Source organism: Rhinatrema bivittatum, chromosome 6 (genome assembly GCF_901001135.1).
Source record: "Rhinatrema bivittatum chromosome 6, aRhiBiv1.1, whole genome shotgun sequence".
In the NCBI taxonomy this organism is placed as follows: Eukaryota; Metazoa; Chordata; class Amphibia; order Gymnophiona; family Rhinatrematidae; genus Rhinatrema; species Rhinatrema bivittatum.
The window spans coordinates 110,988,250-111,012,145 of record NC_042620.1 but is presented as its reverse complement, the minus strand read 5'-3'; the positions used below and the strand labels follow the sequence as shown (position 1 = coordinate 111,012,145).

At 41.2% G+C, this 23,896-nt stretch overlaps 1 protein-coding gene across 3 annotated transcripts in view; it reads left to right on the top strand.

Annotated features, from left to right (window-relative positions):
- The window catches only part of SLC25A12 (solute carrier family 25 member 12), a 207,436-nt gene that overhangs the window by 69,976 nt on the left and 113,564 nt on the right, over positions 1-23,896 (top strand). For all 3 annotated transcript variants that reach the window (XM_029605784.1, XM_029605785.1, XM_029605786.1), the window contains exons 4-6: positions 6,111-6,226; positions 7,978-8,117; positions 22,783-22,929. In XM_029605784.1, the coding sequence (XP_029461644.1) occupies positions 6,111-6,226; positions 7,978-8,117; positions 22,783-22,929 (403 nt within the window). The remainder of the gene's footprint in view (positions 1-6,110; positions 6,227-7,977; positions 8,118-22,782; positions 22,930-23,896) is intronic.

The following is a 23,896-nucleotide window of genomic DNA, read 5'->3' as shown; positions in this document are numbered from 1 at the left end:
TTTTGCAGGTTACATGTGCAGGCAGGCAGGGAGCAAGAACACTCAGAGATTTGAAAATCAAATTTATGTGCAAAACCTTAACCCCCCCCCCCCCCCCCCCCCCATCCCAAGGAACACATCCGACGAACAGCAAGACTAGGCAATTTTCAAAAGCCTGTTTTGCGCAGGTAAACTTCTTGAACTTTGACCTCTGTGTATTCCTTTGAGGTATCTGAATAATTTAAGGTCTGTGCCTTATGCGTCTCTTTTGAGGTTTATCCAGGGACTAGCTACTGTCTTGGCCTGTACTTGTCTACTTCCAAGGACAAGCACGCCTGTTCCATAACATGAGGGCTGGGCATACTTCGTTTTTGCACATAAAGGTGCTGAGTGCTTCTGAAGCTAGCAGTGGTTATGAGGTACATTTGTTGCACAATCCTTGCTAAATGCACTGTCAGGAAACCTGCTTTTAACATTGTGTTTGGCTTTTAAAAGCCTTCAAGAGATGAGTTAAAAGAAAACCAAGAAATAGAGAGGGATATCTTCCTTATCCCAATAAACATAGCATCTTTTCCTAACTACTTTGCTAACTCTTCTGTGTAGGACTAAAATATGCTCTGACTGTGCTGCCACCACTTTCTTATTATACCATATTTGTGTGTTCTGGACTCTTGTAGACTGGAGATCATCATAGTTAAATATTTGAAAACATAGCTAAGAGTTATAACACTTCTGATGCTATAATGTAAATATTTATTTAGGCAATGCTTGGAAATACCCATATTTAAAAAAAAATGTAAAGCTCTTTATAATGCCTTGATCTTAAAGGTAGTCAGCAATGTGAAGGGACCTTCGTTTTCAGTTTTTATTTTATTTTGCCTGGGAATTTCAATGTTTGAACAAAAAAAAGCAATCAGTGGAAATATGATTTTTTCTCCTGTGTATTATATCAATCATTTTTCCACTGACTTTTTTTTGTTATAATATCTTTATCCCCCATATTGTTCAATATGTAGTTATTACTACTTTGTCAAATACCATCGTCATTAAATGTGCATTTTAAAATCTATGCAGACGATATACAGTTATTCGTCCCATACAAATCATCTTGGCCAGAGACTCTTTCCTTAGTCCAATTATACATCAAAACAATAGAAAAATGGCTTGCGCACAGCCATCTAAAATTGAATGCAAAAAAACCAGAAATACTATTTCTCAGCTTTATTGAAAATCCAAGCAATGCTCCACCTTCTCACATCACCATAGGTAACAAAACAATTCCAATTAATAAATCAGCATGAAATTTAGGAATACAATTGGATTCTAATTTCTCATTATCTGAACACATTTCAAAAACAGTTAAAAACTCATTTTTAAAATTACATCTATTAAAACGGTTGCGACTGTTATTATTTTTTCGTGATTTTCAATCTGTATTACAATCGTTGATTTTTTCGGGTCTAGATTATTGTAACGGTCTGTATTTTGGTCTCCCTGATTCAGTTAACAAACCATTGCAGCTAATTCAGAATTCAGCTGTGAGGGTCCTTACCGGTACTGCAGTGAAACAGCACATCACCCCTATCTTATACAAGCTGCATTGGCTGCCAGTCAAATTCAGAATCTTGTATAAAATTGTGATGATAATACACACTTTACTAAACAGTTATGATTCCCTCTGGCTATGCACAACTTTGAGAGTATACAAACCACCAAGAGAGCATAGATCTGCTACTAAGAACCTGTTAGAGACACCTTCTGTATGATTGGCTACATTAAATGTTACAAGACAAAGAGCCTTTTCAGTAGCAGGTCCCATCTTGTGGAACTCTTTACCAAACGCCCTAAGACAAATAGCAAATAAGAATGATTTAAAGAAAGCACTAAAAACATATTTGTTCAAAGAAGCGTTTGGAAATATAGAGCTTAGAGCTGAGGCACCAAGATAGTTAATCAGTAGACAATGGCTAAGTTTTTAGAGGCTGGTACTTTGATTAAAACTTTGTTAGGTTTCTCCTAGATTCTTGTTATTCTACCTGTTTCTTGTTTTTAATTAATAATTATTTATAGGTATTTTATTTTGCATAGTTGATATTTGAATTTTATTACGATTTATTGTATTTTTCTCCAACTGCATTTTTATTTATTTTATTTTAATTATTTCTAGTCACTTAAGGAGTATGAAATACAGTGGTTTTATTTTAATTTTATCATTATTGTAAATCGTTTTGGTCAATTTGCTTTGTTAAGACGGTATAAATAAATTTCTCACCGGCTCTGCTCACTCTCTCACAGACTTAAAATAATTTAATAAGAAGCACCTTGCAGGACACAGCTTTTTCAAATTGCCATTTACCGTGCACCAAAGAAGATTTGAAAAGTTATCGCTATGTTCCTGTCAATACATTTTATTTCTCTCCCTTTTGGAACTGATTCAGGAACTGTTTTGCTATGATCTGTAAACTCCACTTTGGTCCAATATTTACCAACCCTGTCCTGGAGGCACACCTAACCGGTCCGTTTTTCAGGGTGTCTGTAAATGAAAATGCATGAGGTTGACTGCATCATATATGTAAATCTACCTGATACCTATTTATTGTGGATGTCCTGAAAATCAGACTGGCTAGGTGTGTCTCCATGGCTGGCTTAGAAAACGCTGGCATAGTCTCTGCAGACTCTTTGCCCAGACAGTGCTCTTCTTATCTTTGTACTCTTCTGTGCCTACATAATGGGGTAGATTTTAAAAAGTACACGCGGAGTACAAGTGCGCGCACTGCCCGTCGTGCACACATGTACGCCCGACTTTATAACATGCGCAGGCGCGCACATGTGTTAAAATCAGCGGTCGGTGTGCACAAGGGGGTGCACAATTGTGCACCTTGTGCGTGCCAAACCCGTGCTGCCTTCCCGCGTTCCCTCCCAGGCAGCTCCAAAATCGGAGCGGCCTCGGAGGTAACTTCCCTACCCCCCCCCCCTCACCTTCCCTTCCCTTCCCTCCCCTATCCTTTCCCCCCTACCTTTCTCATCTTTTTTTTTGTTGTTTTAAAACTTAAGTTGCGTGTGCCAGCCGACTGCTGGTGCGCGATCCCCGGCACAGTGGCAAACGGCCGCTGTGCCGGGAGCCTCTGACCCTGCCCTGCCCCCTCCCTGCCCCTTTTTGCAAGCCCCGGGACTTACACGCATCCCGGGGCTTTCCGCGCGTCGCCGGGCCTTTTGAAAGTAGGCCCAGTGCACGTAACCTTATGAAAATCTGGCCCAGTATGTTCCATCTGACTTCTTGCTTCCACAGCATAGTTAGAGCAGCTTATTTCATTTGGTGTTTCAGTGGCACAGCAAGACAAGGGAACAGAGGGGAAAGGGAGGTGGCTTGTCTGATGACCATTTTGTTCATTCCAATTTGATTCAAAAGGAGACACATTTTTTTCTTAGAAAGTAACTGTTAAAATATATCACCCCCCATTAATTATTTGATAATCTGTCTGTAAAGTGACAAACAAAATTATGTTACATTCATAAAAATATACAAACCCAATCTAAAAATCGGTATAGTCTATACATGTTATGCCAGTCCTACTAAAAAGAAATAAAAGCAAACAAACCCCAGTCACTATTCCATACCAACTTATCCTTCACTCAATCATCAACCTACCTCAGTGTCTCCCAATCCCTCTCCTGGAGGCATACCCAACCAGTCAGGTATTCAGCATATCCATAATGAATATGTATCGGAGAGATTTGCATACTTTGGAGAACCAGGGTATGCAAATCTATTTCATGCATAGTCAATGTGAAAATCCTGAAAACCCAACTGACTGGGTATGCCTCTAGGAGAGGGAACCATTGATTTACCTGATGATCCCATCATCCCTAAATAATAAAAACTTGCAAATTCCTGCTCATCAAACTATAATTTCATGCCATATAACTGATATACCTCCTGGCTCAATGATATTAACTAAATACTTGCTCAAAAAAACAGACCTTCAACCTTTTTCTAAATATCAAAAATAATACCCCCTCTTGAGGTAAATGGCTTTTGACAATTGCTATGATAGTAGTTACACTTACACGCATAAATCCTTTTGAAAATTACCCCCTAAAAGTACACTTACATGGGTAAATCCTATGGGACAATTCAATAGCATATATTGTAGCATTTTTCAAAAGCCCACTTACATGGGTAAAGTACATTTACACATGTAAAACCCAGTTTTAAGCGTGTAAATGCTTTTGAAAATTATGCCCTAAGGGAGCAAGTACAGAGAGAAAAGAGAAGAGGTTCTAGGACAGAGCCTTGAGGAAACAGACTAATAGCAGGATGGTGGTGAAAGAACCTCCACCAGAGGTTACACTGGAAGTACGATGGCAGAGGTAAGGAGAAAACCAAAATAGAGTCCTGAAATCCAGTCGAGTATAATGTGTCAAGGAGCAGACCGTGATCAAAAGTTTCAAAAACAGCAGATAGATCAGGGAAGATGAGGAGCAAGTAAAGGCTCTTGCCATGAGGAGGTCACTGGAGATTTTGGCAAGAGCGGTTTCTATGGGACGTAGAAGGCAAAAGCCAGTCAAGTGCATCTAGAATAGCTTGAGATACAGCCGAGATAAAGGGCATATTGAAGCAGATTGGCTACAACGGAAGGAGGGAGATGAGTGATAGCAGGGCAGGCAAGACCCGGTGAAGTTTTTTAGAGGAGGGATGTGATCACAGCATGTTTGAAGGGAGGTGGGACAAATGCAGCGGCAAGTAATTGATTGAGGATACGACAGACGGAAGAGATGACTGCAGGGAAATAGAACTGAGGGTCTGGGTGGGAATGGAGTGGGAGGAACCAGTAGTGAGTTTGGAGGGGGACAGAAGATAAACAGGTTACTTGTCTTTGATTTCAGAAAATAGAGGAAGTGAAGCAGGGGCCAAAGGAAGGGGAGGTGAATGAACTAGGGGAGGAGGAGGATTAATTTTGTGAACATTGTCATGGAAGAGGTCAGCCATAGTTTGGCAGAGAGTGAAGAGGGCATGGGAGACAGAGGCAGGTTGAGGAGGGAATTGAGTGTGGCAAAGAGATGGGGATTTAGAGACACAGGGACTTTCACAGATGACTCTCATAAATCTTGCTTGGTGAATGTAATAGCAAACCGGAAGGAGGTGAGCATGAATTTAAAATGTATGAAGTGAGCATGGGAAGGGAATTTCCTTTTATTCTTCCACTTTTCACTTTTATGCATAAAGAACATTTAAAAAAAACCCACCTCTTTTCTTTACTAAACGGGCAGTATCCTTCTCTGAGACTTTACCAGTCTTAGCATTTCTGATTGCTAGGTTTGTTTTGCCCTAAATGATGATTTTATTGCATTTGATGATTTGATGTAACATTCAGTTAAGAGCCTTTATGGTAAGTTCAGAATACAGCATGTATGTCATTTTGGGGACATTTCTAAAACTGCTGGAGCAGACCTGGCCTGGATGGTAGTGCATATCCCAGGAAGTGTCCCATCTGTCATAGGCCTCAAGGACCTGCAGACTGCCCACTTTCTGTGGTATCTGCAGCTACAGTCAGTTCAAACTCGGCTGATTTTGTTTTTCTCAAATCCAGCTAGGCATCCAGCTTCATCTTGGACCCTTCCTGGCTGTTCTACATGCAGCACCGCAGTGTGCTTTAAATCATAAGCCTGTGTACAGTGTTGGGTGATGGCAGGAGATCTGTGTGGCACTCCTGCTCTGGCCAGATTGAGACTGATCTTTTTGGCAGGCTTCCCATGGGGGTCACAGATTAAATGGAAAGATGTGGGTATGCTGGATACTAATACACATTTAATAGCATGATACAGCTGTAGGAAATATTTAGGCAAACAAATGCTCAATTGGTTGACATGCCCCTGCCTCTAATTCTGGCTAGCCAATGCTTTTTCATCCATGTTTAAATCTCCCTCCTATTTAGCCCCATCACAGACTGCAGCTCGCTGTGGAGCTGATAATCGTGTTTCTGCAATGTTCCTAACCCCAGATATCTGATATGGCAACACACAGCAATGCTGCTAAGCTTTAGGACAGGGCATGAGTCCAGGAACCCTGGTTGTGAAGTAAAATAATTACTTATATAAAAATACATAAATACATCTTTTTGCATTTCTAGGTTGATCTCCTATCAAGAATTTTTGGCATTTGAGTCAGTTTTATGTTCCCCAGATGCTATGTTCATTGTAGCTTTTCAGTTGTTTGACAAGGATGGCACTGCGGAAGTAACATTTGGTAAGACAATGTTTAAAATTAATTACATAATTTCTAGTATTACACACAAAGATATGATCAGACACATGCATTACTGGAAGAAGAATGCGGACTCTCTCTTCTAAGAAGTTTCTCCCTTTTTGTTATTAGCAAAATTCTATTGAAATAACAAACCCATGACTTGAAAGAGAGGTCTAAAGTTGAGTTGTGAATCAATCAAAACGTAACCTAAATTTTCCGACCACTCACTTTTGGCTTAGTATAGTGCTGATTTCCTAAAATAATCTATATGGGTAAAATCTTAAAAATGAAAACTTAAGCAATGGAAGAGTTTATTTTTGTTCTGTGAATCATTGTCCTTTCTATCACATGCATAATATAGAAGCAAAAAAGGTGCCTTTTCACAGCTAGTCTGAGCTAAATTTGTATAAAATGGGTCATGAATTACATAGGAGGGGCCTAGATGGCTTTGAAAGACCATGTACAATACTGCATTCTCTTTTGCTCGTCCTTTTTAGAAAGTATTAGTTTACAAAAACTACTTTTTAAAAGAAAAATTGTTGTGATGTGTCACATGACATCTTTGAAAATTTAACACAGCACTATGTTGTGCCATTTGTGGTAAACATGAGAGACTGAACTTCACAAACCATATCTTAACTTACATGCAATTATTTCATTTTATCACTTTGCGGTCATACTGTAGTGTATTTTTTTTCCTCTCGTGATGCAAATGTAAATGGACAGGATTCTTTGGGTGCAAGTTTGCTCGTGTAAAGTTGCAAACACTGCAGCATAGTAAAAGGCTTTGTTTATTTAATGTTCACATTCAGGTTCTCTTGGTTGCTATGCAAAATTAAAGTTATACATTGAAAATGAGATGGTTTATATTAAATAAATACACTTGATATTTATTTTTATATTTAAATAATTAGCATGAAGTGGCTCCATAGCAGTGTTTGTGTGCTGCCATGCTGGAGATTCAGGTTTAATTCCTGAGCTTTGCATCATACCATTGGGCCATCCGGGGCTGACAGTGCCGCTGGTGGAAGGAATCTCAGCCATCATGCAACAGTGACATCCACGGATGGGCTCAATGTTGCACTTGTGCTGGGTTCTGGAGAGAATCGCAGTCAGTGCATCTTAGTCAGAGGACCATCCTCAGCAATTCTGGCAAAACGGGAGGGGGAGCTCAGGTAGCTGTGCAGGAGCCAGTTGCGGTGCAGCTGAGAGCTCTAAGTAGGAGAAAGCTGCCAGTCCAAAAGAAAAAAAAGTTTTATATTTATGCAAAAGAACAAATGAGATTTGAACCTGAAATCTATGACAGCCATCCTGTCTTTGGAAGTGAATGCAAATGGTTATCGTGCAGATGTCCACACCCAAATCCTTATTCCTTGATGGACATTGTAAATTATAGGTCTTACTGGGACCTGTTTTGAAAATGGCCCAAGTGTACGATGGCAAATAAAGAAGCAATAGATTATTTGTTTCTCTCTCCCAGTCATCTCCATCCCACAACTGAAACCTTCACAAAATGAAAAACCTCAAGCTGATTAGGTTATTTCTAAGTATTAAATAGCATCATTTATACTCTATATTGTGACCATCGTTGTGCATAGTGCAATGTCAGATAATGTTATAAATGACCCTTAAAGCTCACCTCTATTTTCCTAGTGTCAGTGACCCTGAAATAAGGGTCTCCCTACCTCCCAAAACCCACTCCTCCTGCAAGAAAAAATAAAAAGAAATCTACATCTTTTCTTTCCCACTAGAAAATGTCAAAGAGATTTTTGAACAGACTATTATTCATCATCATATACCTTTCAACTGGAACTGTGAATTTATCCGACTGCATTTTGGAAATAACAGGAAGAAGAACCTTTCATACTCTGAGTTCACTCAGTTTTTAAAGGTTAGCTTTTATTTTTGTTTCTATTATATGACAGTAAATAAATGTTCTCTCTTCTGCATCTTGAGCACCATTAACATGTTGGGTATAGCTTAGTGAGCCCAGTCAAAATAGCATTGTAATAAAATCTGGGTTGCTTTTGGGGAAGTTGAAGGGGGACAAACTATGTTGCTGTGTTGTGAAGTTTTCACAAGCACCTCATCTCCTCTCTATGATGTCTGTGTGTCGGTGAGAATGTATAACACTACTTCATGGCGCCGACTTTGAAATGACCACCTGTAGAGTTGGCTGTTGTATGGAAACACTTCAATATGTGATTGCTTTCTCTTGAGTTCTTTGGATTTTATACATTTGGATGAATTTCTCTGTTAGTTGAGAATGGGAATTATTTGTCGTTCTACTCTGAATGTTGTGTTATCTTTATTGAATTGCTTCATAAAAAGTTGAATAAGCAAAACTTTTTTTTAAAGTACCAGTGGGACCTTTTATTTTTAAATACAATTGAGTTGATTAACAAAAGTAAGATTCACCTTTTTTTTTTTTTTGTTCTGATTTGTATTTGCTTTGAGGAAAAATATGGATTTAAAGGTAGTCAATAGTTCTATTTTCATCATGCCCATTTTGAAAAAAAGGGAAATCAGGGTTGCTGATTTTTTACAATGATCCCATGCTAGCACTGATATGTGCAAAATATGCACAGACCACCAAGGAATGGACTTGGAGAAATATAATTTTACAAATGGGAGTTATATCTTGTCCATGAACGGTGCATACTGTTTTATTCCAAAAAGAGCAAAAATGTAAGAAACAGAATATATTAAGATGATAGAAGATCTAAGGATAAGAACAAAAGAAGACACGAACCAATAAATAAGTTGCTATTTTGAACAATCTGGATAGTATTGTTGCTTGTAATTATTCAGCATTCTGTATTTTTGAGAGAAAAAGTATACCATATATTTTGTGGAATCTTTGCATTAAAACTTGTACTAAAAAATGTAGGCATGCATATGCTAAAAAGCTTTGCAATGTGCGGTGCAGTAACAGGTGTATTTTCAAAGGACTTGTACATATAAATGTAACATACTATCGTAGCAATTTTCAAAAGCAAGAGCACTTAACACAGGTAAAGCCTACTTACATGGAAGCCTACTTACATGGGTAAAATGCACTTACACATGTAAAACTCAGTTGTAAGCTTGTAAATGCTTTTGAAAATCAGGCCCTATATGTTTAGCACACATACTCATTATGATTTTTATGATTTTACTATTAATTTGACTTCTTAGTATTATTTTAGTAATAATTTGAATTAGAATTTTGTTATTTTATACTTTTATTGTTCGATTTGTAAACTGTTGTGATGGCACTTCCAAATGATGGTATAAAAAAACTGTCAAATAAATAAACATATTAAAAGAATAGCCTCAATAGTGCATGAGTACTGTTAGCATGCATGCTAACTCATAAAACTGTGGTGTCTGTATGCCAGTAGCATCTGTTCTAAATAGTTTGAGGTTGCAACAAAAATAGTGTGCACACACTAAGCTAAGCACGCATGGTTCTCTTTTCCTCATAGCTCAATCCCCTTGCTGCAGATCTGTCTAAAAGTAAGCCTGGCACGTTTCACTGGCTGTCAGCGATGAGGGCAGAAGTAAGAGTGCCTCTGAATCCCAGGAGAGGAGATTTCCAGGAGAGGAAACATTATATAATGCCTGCTTTAAAAGAATGGCACTGGTTGCCAGTGCATTATAGGATTATTTGCAAAGAGTTGCTTTTGGTTTTTAAGGTGGTGCCTCAAGGTCAGCTTTGTTATTTAAAAGAGGTTCTGCAAGAGCACTTACCTGGACGTGCATTACATTCTTCTGTTCAAAGTTTGCTATCCAATTCTTCTGTTAAAGATGCTAAATTAACTTACAGGGTCATTCATTGAGCCGTGTTATGGCATCATCGCACAATAAACGTGATCTTATGTGCGGTAGACGTGCGATATTAATTGCGTCGTGCGTTAGTATTTAAATACGATAACGAGTATGGAAAATTATGCAAATGAGTGACCTGCAATTTGCGGAAATATATTGCATAACAACGCTGGATTTAACATGGGATATAACACCTTTTTGATTTGCGGTAGGGTGGGAAAAAAAAGTTTTATCACGTGACAATGGCCATTATTGCAGATTGCGGCTAATATTGCATGTGATTAAAAAAAAAAAAAAAAAAAAAGGCCTTCTCTCTGTCAATAAAAACACTTTTTGTTACCCTCCCTGTCTTCCTAAAGCTGCAGTGTCAGATATTGAGATTTAACAGGGGGAAGCGTACTAGTAGTGGGATACTAGGTGCTTCAGACTGCTCAACAACAACAAAAACAACTATTAAAACAGGCAAGGGAGGTTTAAGCATGTCCTAGGGAATACCTGCACTGGAACCAGAGCTGCAATCCCCACCAGTGGAGTGCCCTGGCCCACATCAGGGCTTGTCATGCAGGAGGGTACGCAGGCATTTCATCTCTGCACCACATTGCTGGAGCGGCTGCTTAATTGCAACTTAAAGATGTCAGAGGACCATGTGATTATGAGGTTTCGCCTCAGCTGTCAGGCTAGCATGGAATTATATAAAGAACCCAGAGGGGATCTGGATTTGGTCATAGAAAGGTCCCGTGCTATACCAGGCCTCAGCAAACTATTGAGCGCCCTGCATTTTATAGCATCTGGCTGATTCCAGACAACAGTCGGGGTTGTCGGGGGAATGTCCAAAACGTCTTTTTCCCGCTGTCTGGGCCAGATCATGACAGCTGTACTTAGCCGCATTAATCGTTACTTAAGATTTCGTCGTGAAAGGCAGGATTTGCTGGACTTGAAGAGAGGTTTTTAAGCCATTGCAAACTTTCCAAATCTTCTGGGAGCCATTGACTGCAGTCACATAGCCATCGTCCCACCCCTTAGCAGGGACGGGATCTACCACAACAGAAAACTCTTCCACTCCATCAGTGTGCAAGTGGTCTGTGATGCTCGACTGCGCATCCTCGATGTGGTCACCAGATACCTGGGAGGTGCACACGATTCCTTTATACTTGGGTATCACCTTAGAAGACGGCTTCTGTGGTGATGGTTGGCTCATAGGTAAGAGCGGTGCTTCTTTCTGTCATCCTTCTCCAGCTGTGTGTTTTCAGCAAATGGCAGTGAAATGGGAGGCTGTCAGGGATGTGACTGCATCAGTGACATGACAAGTGGCTTGTACAGTTAGGTCAACAAGCCATTGTACCAGGGCCCACATTTCTCTCTCCATGCCATAGAGGCTGCCAATGTTATGTATCCATACATAGCACTTTTCACTGAGGTCAGTTTGTGACCGAGCACTACAGACTTTAAACTTCTCAGTTTAAAACAAGTGGCAGTTAAAATCCTTTCTCTTGGCACTGTTGAAATGTCCCTTGTCTACCCAAACCTTTTTGGATGCACAGTGCAGAGACTCCCAGGTCAGGTGTACCCTCTTAATGCTCTGCCAGCCCTCAGCTAATGGTGCCCATATCAGTATCCTAGCTGTTGTGCTTCTGCTCTGACAGCCACGATTTATTTATTTAATTTATTATTTTTATATATCGACATTCGATCTCAATTGAGATATCACATTGGTTTACATTCAGGTACTGTAGGTATTTCTCTATCCCCGGAGGGCTTACAATCTAAGTTTTTGTACCTGAGGGTACCTGGAGGGTAAAGTGACTTGCCCAAGGTCACAAGGAGCGACAGCAGGACTCGAACCCTGGTCTCCTGGTTCATATCCACTGCTCTAACCACTAGGCTATTCCTCCTCCCGATGTCAGCCATAGTTTATCTTCACCATCACAGAGGTACATGGGTTCAATGGAAGCCGTGAGATGTGCCATTTGGGTCATTCCTATTCCATGTGTCATGCCTAAGGACATATTGCAAAACAGCCAGGGACATGAACAGTCATACCACGAGGTTGATGTCTTTCTGCATTGACATCTGTGAGCTGAGGTGTACAGCTTCAGTATTAGTGGATTACTAGAAACTGGTAAAGATTGCTTGCTTGTGAGTGAAATATACACAATTTGTACGTACCCCAGTTGCATTTTTCCATTCATTAAGATCTGACACACCATAACAAAGTGCTAAAGCATACTTATAGTGTTACAGAAAAAGACGGCATTGACTTAGGTTTTGGAAATTTTTATGGCTCGTGTCAAGCTATAGTTTAGCTTCTAGTGTCTTATAGCATGCTGTGGGTTGGCAGCGAGATAATTAAGTCACGGGTGTGACTGATGCAGCCGTTCTCTCTTTGCCGCAGGAGATTCGTGATATGGGTGCAGGACCTGCCTTCTCAGAACCGTCGCTATTCCTAACAAGCCAGCAGAGACGAGGTACAGCAAGGCCTTATGTTTTACCTGCTGTGTCATAGAATGTACCTTCGGAGTTCTTAAAAGTAGATTTAACTGTTTGGACAAAATAGGGGAAGCTTTAATGTATGCCCCACCTAGAGTAGCAGAGATCGTGCTTGTCTGCTGCTGGGTATTTCATAATTTGACTATACATTATGGCATCCCATTAGACACTGTTTCAGATCTCCCTCGGGATCCCCCATGTCCCCCAGCAAAAGCCGGGGAGACCACATGGACTGGAGCCAGTTTTGGCAAAGTGTTATACAACGCTACTTTGCCTGTTAGCCGTCATCTAGTCCTTTCATTTGCAAGCAAGAGAGTCCAGCAGAGTAGTTCTAGCTGGTCACATCAGTATCTTTTTTTTTTTTTTTACTCAACTGTTCTCTGTCTGGGTCAGTCTGTAACAGAAACCACTTTGGCCTAGTTAGGCGCAATTGACAGTAGTAAACAAAGTAGACATCAAATAAACCTAACAACAAAGAGATGTCGCTGTCCTAATGTATTCATGGTGATTGTCAGTCAAAAAGAATCATGTCTTGCCATAGCATTTATGTAGGACTGCCAACATGGTATGCATAGCTTGGCATAGCTTGCGCCTTCTTGCTTGCCTTGGCTACGTCTTTGGACCCTGGCCTAGCCTTCGCATGTTGGCAAGATAGTCGCATAAGTATGATGGAACTCCAGCAGGGCCTATGACATGGAGCAGAGTGCTGAATAAGTTAAAGATTTTACAAGTATCTCAACTGCTTAAAGGCACAGCCTGAAGCTACAAGTTGACAGCTGCAATCATCAGTCACACACTCTCTACATGTTACAGCCAGATTCCCTAGCTGACATCCGTGTGCATCTGGATATATCCACATGTACATTGGATGCATAGTCTCACATGGGCCAGCAAAGATACAGGTGTCAGCGCCTCCTCATCAGTTTCTGAGGCAGTGCTGAGATCAGAGTGCTCATATAGCAGGCCTTCACTTAGAGCTTTTTGGGAAGCACATGTCCAGTATCGTGGCTATCCCAGACTTCTCACTAGTCATTACAAGCGAGCATATCTCATAGGGGTTGCACACTACCATCCATAGCTGGGCCTTGCTATACCTATATAAGCACACAGTCAACTCTCATGTACAGATGGTGAGGCCCTTGGCCCTTGGTCTGTCATATTGGTTATGTTAGTTACACAGGAAGGCTATTGAAGGTTGCTGATCTGACTGTCTGAAGATTGGATTGGGAATAGGATGGTGTCATGTCTTCACATGGTGTAGAAAGTCACCTCTGAAATGTATAAATCCTAGTTTATTTAATGATGACAATAACAGCATACATGATAGAACTAAAGGTTCACCTCATTGAACCCAAGGCAAAGCTGTGTTTGAAGCTATTAACCTACCCTGACACATCACATGTAGCCATTGGGAAATACAGAGATGTCAGGGCGCAGCAAGGCCCTTTGCCTGTCCAGCTCAAGGCTAGTCAAATTGTCCTGCTTTATGTAGGTACCTAGAAAACCTGGAGAGTAGTTTGTTTGTTCTGATTGCTAATAGCAGTAACAGTCCTTATCCTATATGTGGCCACCCTTGAAGCACATAGACTGAGGACTCCAGGGCAGACATGCTATCAGAATGATCATTTTCCAAGCAGAGGCACAATCTTTCAGGTCTTTTCAGGTTTGAGGCCCTTGCTTGTCCACATGGCTTCCATGACTTGTGGACAACATAGCAGAGTTGCTATCTCCTATGATGGTTGTCCATTTAACACTATGTGGATACATAGACCAAATAGCAAGGAAGGCTGCTTAATAAAGCCGAGAGAGCAGATATACACAATAAGCAACCAGATGTCCAATCTGTCAAAATTTATTGTGTAGAGATAAATATATGCAAATGAGCCAGACTCCAGCCGAGTTTCGCCCTCTTTCAATAGGGCTGCATCAGGGGTATTTGCATGTATCAATGCTATGTCTTCATCAAAATATTGTCTGTGTGAGCTATGATAGGTACACAATATTCAGCAGCACTTGTGCCAGATGTAACACTCCCGACCTCAGTGGTACGTCAACGATGTGATCTCTTTCAAAGCAAATTGTAAACACATTAGCAAGAGAAGGTGATGTCAGCTGATGACCTCATGAGCCAACAAGAAGCCTTTTTCTGAAGCTTGCCACTGTGCATATTGTATAGCCAAACTGCTCCCAGAGGTATCAGATGTTTGGCATGATGCCTTCTCCACTTTCGGTGTTATTTTGTAGAAAGAGATGCCTTTTTTGGGCACCTAAGGCCTGGAGGTGCCCATGTCTGTAACAAAGAAGATTCAGTGAGCTAATATGCTTCCAACAGATGTCTGTCAGGCTGCCTGGTGTAGACAATGTTGTGTGAGTAGTAAAGACTGTGACAACCTCATTAGCAGGTAGGGATAAACTTGGCACAACCATCATTGATGGCTAATAATGAACAGGCCAGGAACAGGAAATTAGAGCCTTGGTAGGTTAGCAAAGTGCCGAAGGGAGTCTGTAAACAACAATGTCCTAACACAGCGCTTCTCAACCGGTGTGTCGCTACACACTAGTGTGTCGCCAAACACCGGTAGATGTGTCGCGTCTCCCAGTGTCCCACTACCCCGTTCTACTTTCCTTTTGCCAGCCCCCACGGGCCAATTGGAAGCCTCCTTTCTTCCTACCCCCATTGCCCAATGGGAAGCCTCCTTCATTCTGTCTGCCCCCGAGCAGGCCAATCAGAAGCCTCCTCTCTACTAGTGGGAGTAGGAAGAAGGGAGGAAGCCTTTGATTGGCCTGTGAGGCAGGCATCAGAATGCCCGGGGGTGGGATGGGAGGAATAGAAGTTTTTGAACTCCGATGAAGCAAGGCCGCAAGGTGAAGAGGAAACCCGACCCCTGACAAAGCAAAGCTGCCATGGGAGCCCATTCCCATGGCGGCGAAGAGGAAACCCGACCCCGACCGAGGCTACCATGGGAGCCCATTCCTGTGGTGGCGAAAAAAGAAGGCCCGCCAGAGTAAAGCCGCGGTGGAACTGGAGCCCATCCCTGCAGTGAAGGAAGAAGATTTTGGTGAGAGCTGGTGTGTCTGTTGTGAATGAGTACCTGGCTGAGAGCTGGTACGTCTATGTGTGAATGAGTGCCTGGTTGCGAGCTGGTGTGAATGGGTGAGAGAGCATTTGTGTGTGATTGAGAGAGAGACTGGTCAGGGTGGTGATGTGTTTCTGTGTGAGAGAGAGAGACTGGTCAGGAAGATGATTAGTGTGCGTATGTGAGAGAGACTGGTCAGGAAGGTGATTAGTGTGCGTATGTGAGAGAGACTGGTCAGGAAGATGACTGGTGTGAGAGAGAGACCGAGACTGGTCGTGGGGTCTAATTGGGGGGGGAGGGGGGGGTGACTGGTTGTGGGCGCTAAGGAAGAGGACTGTGAGGACAGAGCTTCAGCAGCGCTTGCTGCTTCTGGTGAGTGCTATTGGCCTGGAAGGGAAAGGAGTTGGAGAGTTGCTGGAGAGGGTAAGTAAAGGTGGCTTTTTAAGGTTATTTTTCTTGATTGACTGCCATTTTAATTATTGGGTATAATGCGATGTCTGCTGTTTTGAAATATTTATTGATATTTGGACATGTTTTAATAATTTTTATGCGTTTTTAATTGTTGGATATTATTCTGTTCAGCAGCTATTTTATAACATTTTTAGTATAGCTTTACAATTATTTCTGTGTGGGGCTGTAGCTTGGCTTATTCTGTTTTCCCAATAGGAAATGTATTAGTGTTTAGGGCCTGGTTTAATAGTTGTATTTCTTAGATAAGGTTGTTACTGTTGAGTGTGATCCATAATACAGGTGTAACTTTGTGTGGGTTAGTTTGTGTGCATTATTGCAAATCCTGAGAGTCTATTAGGTGCTATTTTCTCTTTCCATTTCTCCAGGTTCACACTGCATGTAGTGTGGCTTTTTTGGTTTTCCATTCCAGTTTCTGTCTCCATATTTATAATTTGTGGTTTTTCTGTACTTGGTGAAGGGTGTGTGACTGAGGTGAGGTATTTAACTAGCATTTAGGCATTTGTATCAATCTTATTATTGTGTTTTCTCAATAGGATATGCATTAGTGGTAAATTACTGTCTTTTCATAAGGAAGGCTATTTTGCCTGGTAGTAAAAGGAGTTTGTTTTGCTTTTACTGGGATGTCATCAGCAGCAGAATATCTTTTTTGTATGGCGAGTTGTACAGGGTAATGCCCTATATCTGCTTTGTACTCATTGCTGGGGGTTGAGGGGATTTCTGTGGATGCAGAGTGCATGTTTACATTTAGCCCGTGATGGTCACATGTTCAGTGTGTCACGCATGTGAGAACCATCTGTCAGGTGTGTCCCAGCCTAAAAAAGATTGAGAATCAGTGTCCTAACAAATGTGTGTGTCTAGGTGAGTGATGTGCAGTGTTAGCCTCTGTCTGTATTTCTGCCTGGGGGTGATGTAGGTCTCATTGTTTTCTTCCTTACCACACCAATACATACAGCAGAGCATGCACTGTGTGTGTACCTAATTTGCCGACAGTCTTTAGCCACAAGCAATCCTATGCTTCTACTCTTTAGGATGGTGCTTCAAGCATGGCAATATATAGGCAGGGAGAAAATGGCCTCACACATTGTAACCTAATATGCCACCTTGGCCTGACACTGTTTAATCATTCAGCCAAGATGGGTCTGAGAACATTGGCAGTGTAAGAGCTCAGATATCCAGTGCCACTTTGCCGGATGAGCTGATATCTACCTGTAGTTGGCACTATGTAGCCACATCTTGACAACTCCCACAATGTAGCTTGGCCACTGTGCCACACAGGCAGAGACATACATACTTATGAGGCAAAGTCGCAGCTGAGTGGGAAATGCATTGATCTGGGAGGTTCAATGGCCTTACAGCTGTGTTGCTAAAGTGAACCCACTCCTTGCTCCCAGTATCATTCATCCGAGGCCAAATAGCCCTAGCTTCTCTTGTGCAAAACAAGCATACAGTGTGGGAGTAGCATACCTGCAGCTACAGCTTTCAGTGTATTGCAATGTAACTGAACTGAACACACGTCACAGCTACTATTGTGTTTGGTGTCCTGCTGCTGTGGAACACATTGAAAGAATGTAAATCTTGCCTGCATCAGAAACAGCTGTATACATGCTATGTGGATATACCATACGCAACCTTCTCTGTACTACCTCATTTTATGTCCTGAAGTCCATAATCAAAAGCCATTTAGATGGCCAACTGTAAAGTTAGCAGTCTAAACAACTAATGTGCCATGTGCAGCCACTTATCCGGCTGCATTCTAGCCACATAAGTCATTATCTGCCTGTAGTTTATACCTCCTTCCACCCCCCCCACCCCCGGCACCTGACCTGCTCCCACCCAGTACCTTTAGTGGGCCTATTTATAATGGTACTTGGGGGGAAGAGTAGCTCGGAAAGCATCAGCTGCTGGAGAGGAAGGAGTATTTTTGAGGGAGTATTAGATGAAGTCTACTTATTTTGAGGATGGAGGGAAGGGGAGAGCAAGTGCTGGCATGGTGCCATCTACTTTCATGTTCACAGGATAACGGGGTTGGGGCCACTGGGTTAATGATTCCTGGGAGGGGGTGGTGCCAGGACTCCTATTTGATGTTATGTTTTTTCTAGACAGTGTGCTACTTACCTATACATTTGTAGAAGAAATCCTGGTAAGTAGTCAGTGAGCCAGCCACACAATGCCAGATCATTTTAGGCTTACTCTGCCATATTAACACACTGTGTGGTTTAGGCCTACAGTTATCCGGTCTTATGTAGCTCCATAAGTTTAGGGTGAGTAGATTAGGTGGCACTTTTTTCTTGCTGAATATAGGGACAGGTTCTGCTGCTAACTGTAGCCACATCACTTGTCCTCTATCCAGCTTCATAATTTTTTATTTGTAGAATTTATATATCATCATTCTGAAATAAATCACAACAGTTTACAAAGTAAAAATAAATAACATAATAACAAGTACATAAAAATTCATATAATACAGTGTAAAATATTATCAAATATATAAAAACAGAAAAAACAAGATAAAATATTGTGGAATAAAATAAAACACCAAAAATATAATTAAAAAATAAACAGAATAAAATAATTATGGACCTCAGTGTATTTGCAGCGTGCTAGAACACTGTGTCATTCCAGAAAGTAGCTTCTATGTAAAGCTTATACATCCTGCTGTGTGACAACTGGAGGTGTTGAGGATAGAGAGTCTCCACTGCCTAAGAGCAGAAAGTAATGAGGCCTGCTGTGATTTGGGACCAGAAAATATAAGATCCACAAATAACAGGAAGTCAGTAATGGATACTCTAATAATATAAATCCTGTAACATGTATAGTAGGGTGGGAGAACCCAATGTGACCTCATACGTGAGTCGTCTGTCAACGGTTGCTGACAGACGACTCACGGCCAAGCGACAGACTGTTCATCAGCATTGCGGAAAGCTACATTGAGACGCTAAATGCGCAGCCATATAAGAGGTTTTCTCGTGCAACTATTGAGCCGGCAGCATTGGCATCCGACCCCCTGAAGAAGGAGGTTCTCTCCGAAACACTGAGTGTCGGTATAACGTCAGATCTTTCCATTCAGCCAGCATCATCTCAAGGCTCTCCAAAATGAAAATGCTGTAAGATAAGTACACTTCTATGGTACAGCTTCAAGACACCGAAGCATTTCCATACTAAGTGCATACAGACGGCACAACTTCTGATAAGAAAGCGTTCCTAAAAAACAGCTCATTGTGACAAATGATTAAAAAAGGCTTTTGCCATTGAAAGCTTGCATAAGTTGGTAGCCTTTGGGCAGTAACGTATGAGGTCACATTGGGTTCTCCCACCCTACTATACATGTTACAGGATTTATATTATTAGTGATTTGGGACCAGGCAGACTTCCACAGACTCTACAACCCCCAGCACTGCCTTGGGTTGTTGATCGGTATGATAGCTATGAGCTAGGAATGATCTCTGTGTTGTGTATGTCTCTTATTAGTGTACATTATTTAAACTCTTGCTTCCATGTTTGCATTTGCCTTTGCTCATCTGTCTCTGACTTTATCACTTAGACACAAGATTTTTTCTCCCACTTTCTTTCCAGAGGATACCCTTGGTGTCTCATCAAGAAAGCCTTCAAATGTGCCCTTTATGCACACTGCAAGTGGTAGTTTTTATCTCCCACTGCTAACCCGGATAATCACATGACTTGCGTATTACCCTACTCCGGTCGTATTAGTCAAATTTGTTCAATTATTAATAAATACTGGCAGGTACTTTCTCCTATTTCGATTTTTTCATATCTCTTCAGATTTGCATTCAAAACTGGGCAAAAATCTTAAGGACACTTTTGTATCATCGATTTTGGATCCCCCGAACCACACTAGTGCTCAACCCTTTGGCCATTCCCCTTGCGGTCGGTGTAAGAAAATAAATATATCAGACCAAAAGTATGCGCCTCACAGTCTGAACTGACAGGTGGAAAGTACATAAAACGGGAATAGGGGGGGCAGTGAACCGGGAGGTGAGGAAGAAGCCAGAAACAGAGCAAAAGATATAATGCAAATAACAAGTGATGTACTGCAAATAACAAGAAATAGTAACAAAACTATATACAGGATCAGGTCAAGAGGAGGGTAGCATAGGTATGATGGAGGTCAGTGTCTAGTCTGGGTGACAGCCCATGGTCTCCACTATGCCCCAGCAAAGCGAATTTAGCAACACCACCATGTGTCCCATCCTCTACCGTTCTGCAGTTTGTGAATTTTGCAACCAGTTTTGAAAGCAAAATCACAGGTATGGCTCTTCTTTGAAAATTAGCAGCAACAAAATGAGTGCACTAAAAATGGCCGTTCACTCTACACCTGCTGTTTGTTTGGACAGCCAGTGAGGAGAGGGGGAATGGTAAAATATTGCATGCATATTTGAAAACTGCACACTGTAGCACTTCTCTGATTTTAGCAAGCCCACGAGAATGTTTGTTTTTTTTTTAACTTGGCTAAAGTTACACATGCAATGGGAAGCCCTGGCATACTTTTAGCAAGACAGAAGAGGGCAATTTTCAGTTGAGTCATTTTACCTGCCTTAAATGGCTTTGAAAATTGAGCTTCCCATTGTAGGGTCAGTGTTTATGCTTTGTTTGCTATACATAGGTGGTTTAATTTAGTTTTGATCTCTTAGCCAGTATAGGCCGGACATGGAATATCTTTGGGCCTCAAGATTAGCTGGCAAGCAAATACATTTTGGGAACTTATCCCCAGCTGACTGAATGTGGCATTAATGTTTATTTCTGAAGGAGGCTTCCTATGCAGGTTACTCTACCAGCTATGGTTGCGGTAGGTCAACAAGAAGCAGCTGAAAAATAATTCTCATCCTAAGATCTTCTTGATTTTAACTTTTGATAGAAGTGATAAAGTACCATGTATAGTGCAAATAATCTCCACATTGGGGTAGCTTCATTTGTGAATGAATATAATATCTATTATGAATGATGAGAAGTCTTCTAATGTGCCTCCAACAATGACTAGCATCTCAGATTTTATTTTTTAGTCTTGCAAAAATGGATGTCACCAAATGCTGTGTATTGTCCAGATCTGACTGAATGGAGCTTCTAGTCCTCAATAGACATGGGGCCAGATGTAAAAGGAGGACAATAATGGAAGCCATTATCTTGATTATTGCCCACCGTCATTGCGGGCAAAATTACCCACACTGTGCTTTCATGTATTTTGCCCCTAGTGTGTGGAATGCTCTTCCTCTTGATATCTGCTCAGAGCCCTATTATCCAGCCTTCAGGAGAAGGATAAATGCCTGGTTATTTATGCAAGCCTTTCCTGGGTAAATAATTTGTTTGTTCTGTATACTGGATAATCTTGCCACTTTTTAAAATGTTTATTGCACTGTATTTATATTATTGCTGAGTTTTTATTATTTGCATTATCTTTGTATTCTTGGTTTTCTTCATTTGTTTTATTGTAATCCATTTTAGGATGTTTATGTGAAGCAGGATATCAAGTATAACAGTAAAGTAAAGAGGCATCCCTGTGGGCAGGGAGAAGACAGAGAGACAGAACAATGTGCATAGTTTTGTATAGCTGAAACTGCATATATTGTTTAGGACAGAAAAATTACCTGCAGAAAAAAAACAATTCTTTGTGGGTAGTATTTCTGGGAGCAATAATGAAACCAAAAGTACAAGCGTACTTCTGGCTTCACTGGTGGTGGTGGTGGTGGAGGGGGGGCATCTGGTCCATTAAGAGAGATGCACTGCTATTTGGAAGGGCCTATGTTCAAATGCCAGGTTGGATCATCTGCAGCTGGGGATACTGCGGAGGTAGCGTTTGCAGCCCCCAGGGTGGACGGGAGTCCCAGTCATTGCCTAATGGTGATACCTAGTGATCAGATTCAGAGTCCTTGATTGCAGGGTTCGGGAAGTGGTCCTGGTGCAATGACTGGACTAAAGTAAGATGGGAGTAGATGTAAAATGGGGGGAAAAAATCCCTGGGTAGTTGCAAATGAAGGTTCCTGGTGTCAAATCCCAACCCTGTTTCCAACTGAGCTAAAAGTACAAAGAAGCAGGAAGAAACTGTCAGGTCAAAAAAAAAAAGAAAGAAAGAAAGAAAGAAATGACCCTCAGGTTTTGGCAGACCATATTTAATCTGATTATCTATCTCTAACCTTTATCCCCCATAGACACAAAATAGGAAAAAACACTTTAGTACATCTTGGCCCATAGTGAGATCATGGTTATTTACATTCATTGTATTCCAAGCTAGGTTTTTAGGTCCTGTTTGGCAATTCTGCATCAGGGCTGTTAATGTTCCACAAATCCCTTAAGCAATTTTGTGTCATGGTAAAAGTGGCAATGGCATAACTCGGGAGTGCTGCTTGGTAGTATGTGATCAAAGATGGCAGTAACTGTGGCTGTCTCAGGCTAGCAGTGAATAATAGTGGTTAAAGCACAGAGTTAAAAGTCTAGGGACCATCAACTTAATATCCATCCTCTTTCCTATTTAAAAGATATATTTATTATTGTGTTTTGGTTGTTTTATTGTATCATTTTATGGTAAACTGCATTGATGTTTTTTAATTGATTTTGCGGTTAATCAAGAAATAAACTAAACTACCTGTTTGTACTGTGGCTGGAGTCTACCATTGGCTCAAGTGAGCTTGCTATAGCCGGCGTAATCAGACTTTTCTATAATGTTGACTTATATAGACTATTTTTAACTTTTGATTCCAGGAATTGCAGCTGGAACATGCAAGGCAGGCTTTTGCGCAGAAAGACAAGAATAAAACAGGCACCATCACGGGTCTGGACTTCAGTGACATCATGGCTACTATTCGTCCGCACATGCTTACTCCATTTGTAGAAGAAAACTTAGTTTCAGTAAGTGAGGAATACAGACAGAGTGGTTGCTCTGTTAGTTTGCTTTGATACTTAGGATCAAAAGTGAACAAATACTTTGTAGGTGATACCTTTCTATGGTACTAACTTGTGACTGGTTATCAAGGGGCACACCTCTCAAATACTTATCTTGAATGTAGTTAGTCCAGTACAATTTATGTATTGACCTTTTTTAGGGGACAGTTTTCAAAACAACGCGGGCACTTTAATCTGCAGACTGCACATACTTTCCCTTTTCTCTAGGGGTAAAGTATTCATAAATGATATGGACCTGGTTTATTTTTTTGGTGGAGAATTTTACCCTTCCCAGAAATGAGGTTAATTTTAAGACTCACGTACATGTTCTCGCATTTGCTGGCTCGCAAATGCGAGTACACTTGCGCTTGTTATAAAATCGGCTATACGCACATACATGTATGCACGACTTTATATTGACGCTCACAAATGCCTCACTCGTGTAAGTGGGATGGATTTTAGTAGATACTAGCACCGATGCAATTACGTTTCCCCAGTTCGTTCCCAGTTCGCCCCAGTAAAGGAAAGGACTGCCTAAATTCCCTATCTAACTTGCCTCCCTTTTACCCTGTTAGCCTCAAGCATTAAAACCCCACTGAGTAGTCTAGTTTTTGTTATTTTATTACTTACATGCCATCCATAGCAGAAGTAAAGTTACGCGATAGGGGATCCCGGCACGCACTTATGCGTGTAAATACTTAATGCGCAGACTTCATGTTACAGACACAGCCCACCCACGCTCCGCCCCTTTTTTGAACTTTTGATTTGTGCGTGTACCAGGAGATATGCACATACTCATGCATTTTTTTAAATCCGCATGGTGCGCGCCCGGCCGAGTCCTGTGCGTATCTCCTGGCTTTGGTGCACATAGCGCTTTTAAAATCTGCCAGAATGTGCATAGGTTTGGAAATGCAAAACTATGCTTGACGTAGCT